The following is a 5,653-nucleotide window of genomic DNA, read 5'->3' as shown; positions in this document are numbered from 1 at the left end:
GTTCAGCAGAATGATCACTGCATATTTTATAGCAATACTAGGTGATGTAGCCTTTATTAATTTATTCATAGAATACATTTAGATCACATTGCCTTGAAAAATCTGCATCCACTTGAAAAAATACAAGTAATGAACTTTTTGTGCTGTTTTCTGAAGGAGGAAACCTTGTCTTTAAAGAGAAAGAAACAGTTCTGAACCAAAGAAGGAAAAGGTAGTTTGACAAAGACAATTAAAGCAGCAGGCATGGTTGAGAACTGCTAATGTGCGTAACAGGGTTGGCTTTCCTTTTTCTTTTTTTTGAATTGTCTCCCAACCAAATGAAGTATTTTATAACTTTAGACAATACATACAAAGCTATGAAAGAATGTTTGATTCTGGCTGTAACACCACAATCACAAAATAAACTGACAGACATTCCTTGCCCATGTAGCTTGGCTAATCTACCTGAAAGATAACTTACTCCATCAGGTAAACTCAAACCCAAGATCGATCTGCTATTTTAAAAGCAAACAACAGGCTAATATCTGCTGTCACTTAAATAACATCAAAGACTTATTTCAAAAAAAGTTGATAAATAATTAGAATGAACACTGTTCACTGCATTAGTGAAGTTACATTACATTTTCATCTCCTAATTTTCCCACAGATTTCATTATCCTGGAGAATACCGAAAATTTTTGTTTAGAGCAAGGGTACCTCTCCCTTCGCATCTCATCTCTACTCTGGCAGTGTCCTAATTTATCATTATATTGCTGTCTGTCTTTTCTTGCCTGGTGTTTAAATACTTAAAAAAGTATTTTTCTTTTTTTTCCCCAAATACATTATTACCTTAAAAAACTCCAGTGAATAATCTTAAAAAAACCCCCTGTTTTCTCCGGCGAGAATTGTGGTTCTCACAAACATGGCATTAGCAAGCAACTGTGGCCTTTTGAAGGATACCATTTGAAGAACTGCTGGGCTGAGCAGAGTTGGGAGGACCACTGCTGTACCTGTGCAGTAAGCCTTACAATGGCAGTGCTGCGAACATACCCTGTGCAATCTGGCCTTTACTTAACATGTTCGAGGTCTCTTAGCTAAATATCACAAAGATCATACTAATAAATGTAAGATTTGGTTGACACCTTTTGCACTGAGGCACTACTTTCACTGGAGTTCTTAATTAGAGAAAGAAAGTTTGGGCATTTGAATTAGCTGCAATGAATAGAGAATTCCTGAAGTTTAAGGTAGGAGCACTTCTCACATGGGAACTGCTGATCTGCATGTTCAAGCAGACATGGACACAAGCACTGCCCAGAACAGCAGACAGTCACCATGTCAGCTTGCAGAAAGAGGCCAGGGCCCAGAGAATGGAAGAACAATTAAGGGAAATGCTGAGACCATAACTTATTCCTTAAGCTTGCTAAAATTCAGTGGTTTGAAGCATCTGAAGCACAGCTCTCTATGTAAAACTGGAGGCTAAAGCAATTCTTGCAGGAGGGTCCATTCCCTTACACAGGTATGTAGATGTCAGTTTTGATGCTGACTTTTCTAGCTGTACTCTAGCTACTTTAGCTGACACATCCAGCTGTGATCTCAATTGCAGCTAACCACCTTGCAGCAGCTGTCTCTGCATATCAATGTGCCATATGAAATCTTTTTTTCGATTTGACTGCTTTGGGTTAAGATTGGAACTGCTATAAGGTGACTAAAACATAAAATTTATAATTGGCTTTATAGCCCACATCCTCTGTTTCTCTGTTACTATTATTTTCAAGTAAATAATACACATACTCTCTTAAAATATTTTCATTTCTAGAAATTCTTCCCACCTACTCATTTTTATTGTGCTTTCTGAAGAGCCTCCATAATGAGGTTACAACAACTACTTTTGATACTGATGTGTCACTGCAGTTTTCTGAGCAATAAGATCTGATACTTTTCCCATTATACTTTCATAAAATTTCCCATGTCTGGAAAGTCATTCTTGGTCTTAGTTATAATTTATAGCAATGAGGCAATTATTTCAAATTCTGTACAGGTAATATAATTAGTAATCCTATTTCTTACTACACTACAAAAATCAAGACAGTATAATAATCCCAGGTTTCATATCTATTGACTGCATGACTGGCTAGGTTCCAATTCCCTCTCTAGATGAACCCTTGTCTATGCTGGGGCTACCTCAACTTGTGCCATAACAAGCAACAACTTGAGCTGCTGTTCTAGAAATAAAGGAGCAAATGAAATACAACAATGCTATATAACATTTCTATAACCAAACACTACTATAACACTACTACAATGCTTGTGGACTAAAATATTTTAGAGTGCCTCCCTGAATCTGGAACTAGCATTCACTGACAAATAAGGCAAATCTGCTATTGTTAATCTTCTTCAAATAAAGCACCCATCCCAGTGGTGCTTGTCTAGGAAAGGAAAAAAATTACCACTGTATTAAGATTAGAGCTGTTATGTTTACCTGGCATTATAACATCAGGAAACCCCAGCTTCCTAGTAACAGAAACACCTCTGTTAAAGATTATGGGGTTTTCCCTTCGAATCTGCTCCATGTCGCCACGAAGAAGCTGAAGAGATATTATAAGTCCTGGGAAAAAAAAAACAAACAAAGAAACCAACAAACCAAAGATATTAATTTTTTCAGATGTAAGAATTAGACATCTGTATACAGAAGGCATGCAGGTAAAACAATGCTTTACTCCACAGTTAATTTATTAAAAATATATGAATACTGAGTTATTTTCTCCCTTGGAGTAATTTAAAACTGAAATGGAAGAAACAAAAATGCTTTAAGAGATCTGCTAAGAGCATAACGTTATATTAAAATACATTTTTTTTTTAAAGCACGATGCTTAATTTCACAGAGATGTCAGAGTTATAGTGAAGTACTCAGCGTTATTTCTGTTCCTCATATACGGCAGGTTACAACACATGTATGAGTAATGCCACTTCTGTCTGAACTACCACATCACACAGTGCTACAGAACATCTCTCAAGTACCTTTAAACCCACTTAATACCATTTAAAATATTATCTCAAAGCATAACTGTTCCACTTGTTTCATTAACTACATACAGGAAAGCTGATTGTAATGAAATTCCCTTCAGTACCTCAACAGGTTTCAAAAGCACTAACTGGTCAAACTGGCTTCAGCAACTAGCTCTTTCAGTGCAACTCTTTTTTCAGCAGATCACTGTAATTATTCCTAGTCAAGCTACTCATTGTTAACCTCAGTCCTCTAGTTGCTTTTAATGTATAGCATACTGGGCTCCTAAAGTGAGGATAATGTATTGGTAAAATTACGAACTCGAACACTATGATACCAGAAAACGCAAGGATTACCATATACGCTTGGTCTCATTTGCTGAGCATACATTACCAGCTTCACATAGCAATGTGAAATACATTCACACTGCAATTTTCCACAATCTTCATCTCATTCCATAAATGACAGTTAGTCAATACTTCTTTCTACCCTCCCTGTTCACTCACTGGAATACACAGGAGAACAAACACTGCCCTGTACACACACAATCACATGAGCCATCTCAAGTTCTGCTGTTGCCTAAGCTTAACATTTGGACTTTGCTAATAATATTTAGTAGCCATTTTGTTAGACAAGTTACTAGGGGAATGAAACCAGTAGTATCATGTGCCTCCCACCCACTTTCTTGCTCTCTTCCCTTCAAATAATTTTCAAGCTTGTTGTTCAGCTTCTGCCAAATTTGGCAAATTAGTAGATATCTAGGTAACATGAAGATTGTTTAAGTTCTATGGATGCTGAGAGCTGGGATGAAAAAAGAACACAAAGCCTTAAAACGTAGGAAAGGAAGGCCAACCAAGCCAGCTGGACGATCAGTATGTGTCTGCTCAAAAGCTGCCAAAATAGGGACTTGCAACTGCCCAGCTAAGCAGGCAAAAGAGCACTGCAAAGCACTGAAGGGAAAACAGAGGCTGTATAACCATGGAAAAAATTCAAATGCTTTGAACACCATGCTTAAGTGTCCATCTGTGTGTATGTGCTACAGAAGGTTTAAGAGAACACAGGAGACAAGTTCATCAGAAATCAGTCTTGACTATTTTTACTACTTAAAGAAAAACTTGTTCCTTTTATATCCTCTTTTACTATCAAAAACAGCTGAAAAAAATTTTAAAAATTCCAGCAAAAAAGACTGGAGCAAATTTTGAGGTTCAGACCTCCCAACACCCAACATTCTCAGTACTGAACAAATAGAACCAGAATTAATCTATTATCTGTAAAAACCTGTAACTAGAGGTAATAAAATATGTAACTTCCCAGCATGGTATTGCATATGTTACTTACGTTCTACCCTCCCACATATTCTACCCCCAAACGCTTCTGCCTAGCTTCTTGCTCTCCTTGAGAGCTTTTGTGAATCTGCTTCCAGTCCTTTTTTTCTACTCAGTCTATCCTTCCAGGTTTTTTTTTTCTATTCCTTGCAGCAGATCTGAAACACTAATTTTACACAGGACCTGGGGAGGTGGAGAGACAAAAAGAGGACACTTTCTTCAGGGAAAAATGAAGTTGCACCTGTGATTTGAGCATTTTCTCATTGCAAGAGCAGGTTCTGAGAGGCCCAAATTGTATTACTTATGCTTAAACCACGTCAGCCTGCAATGCTGCCCCTCCCACCAGGACAATACCTCTGCCACATTTCACAACCTCTTATTCCAGAGATGCACTAGATCTTAATGAAACGTTTGAAATAATTAAAACAAAGCCAAAGGCAAGGGTAAAAAGCTATCTATTTGCCTTTCTTCCGGCTCTTCAAATAAGTTCATGCTTGGGAGGAAAAAGAAAAAAGTTTTAGGCATACACCTGGCATAAATGCAAACAGTCCAAGTTTTCAAAGTTATAAAGGATTCAGGAAAATGTTTGGATGAGAAGTGGAAGATGACCTTAACTGTAACAGGAGGAAGAGCTGGGAAGGAGACCAGCTTTGCATATAATAAAATTCCAACCCCTAAAACTGTTTCATTTACCTATTGTGCTTAATATCTCGTATAGGAGTGTGACCTGCATATTCCACTACAATATCTCAACATGTAAAACAAGTGAAATTAAAACAATATCAGCACCCGGACGTCAGTATGCAGATGAATCAGGCACTTGCTAATGAATGCAAAACTAGCTGTTATGAAGTAGAACTGTGTCCTATCGACTGACTCATTTGGAATGGAATAGTAACAATATCTCTGAATTAGTGAACTACAAAAATCATTAAATGTGCTAACAAGATACGATAAGGTTTACTTTCCCTATTTATCTGTCATCAGCTTGGGGAATAAAAATGGAGTTGAAAGGTGGCAAAAGCTCTGCCAAGACAGTTATTCTCCTCAGCGATGTAATGAAACATTTAGTACCGAAACTATCACAGAGAGTCATCTCAATAATTAATTTGTAGGTACAAAACCACTCCTTATTTTCTGTACAGTCGGAATTTTCTGAACAGTCAGACAAATACGTTAGACAAATTTACCCTCTGGCTTGGCTTCTGTTGACAAGGATGCACAGTATCCTCAGGAGAGCAAGCCTATAGTGTTACATATGGAATTTTCAATGGAATATGGGATGAAAAGGAAGATAAAAAGGAACATAGTTTTACGCAGGCGTTGTGGTTTGAGGCTTGGAATG

At 37.4% G+C, this 5,653-nt stretch overlaps 1 protein-coding gene across 1 annotated transcript in view; it reads right to left on the bottom strand.

Moving 5' to 3' along the window:
- LOC103780406 (dedicator of cytokinesis protein 3) overlaps window positions 1-2,584 on the bottom strand; it is a gene marked incomplete at both ends in the record, with an annotated part of 42,424 nt that extends 39,840 nt beyond the window's left edge. The window contains one exon of the mRNA XM_008948077.1: window positions 2,459-2,584. Within this exon, the coding sequence (XP_008946325.1) occupies window positions 2,459-2,584 (126 nt within the window). The remainder of the gene's footprint in view (window positions 1-2,458) is intronic.
- Between the last annotated feature and the right edge of the window lie 3,069 nt (window positions 2,585-5,653).

The sequence above is a fragment of the Merops nubicus genome, unplaced genomic scaffold, assembly GCF_000691845.1.
Source record: "Merops nubicus isolate BGI_N331 unplaced genomic scaffold, ASM69184v1 scaffold7609, whole genome shotgun sequence".
Taxonomy (NCBI): Eukaryota; Metazoa; Chordata; class Aves; order Coraciiformes; family Meropidae; genus Merops; species Merops nubicus.
The sequence above is the reverse complement of the archived record's forward strand: the minus strand, read 5'-3'. Positions and strand labels throughout refer to the sequence as shown.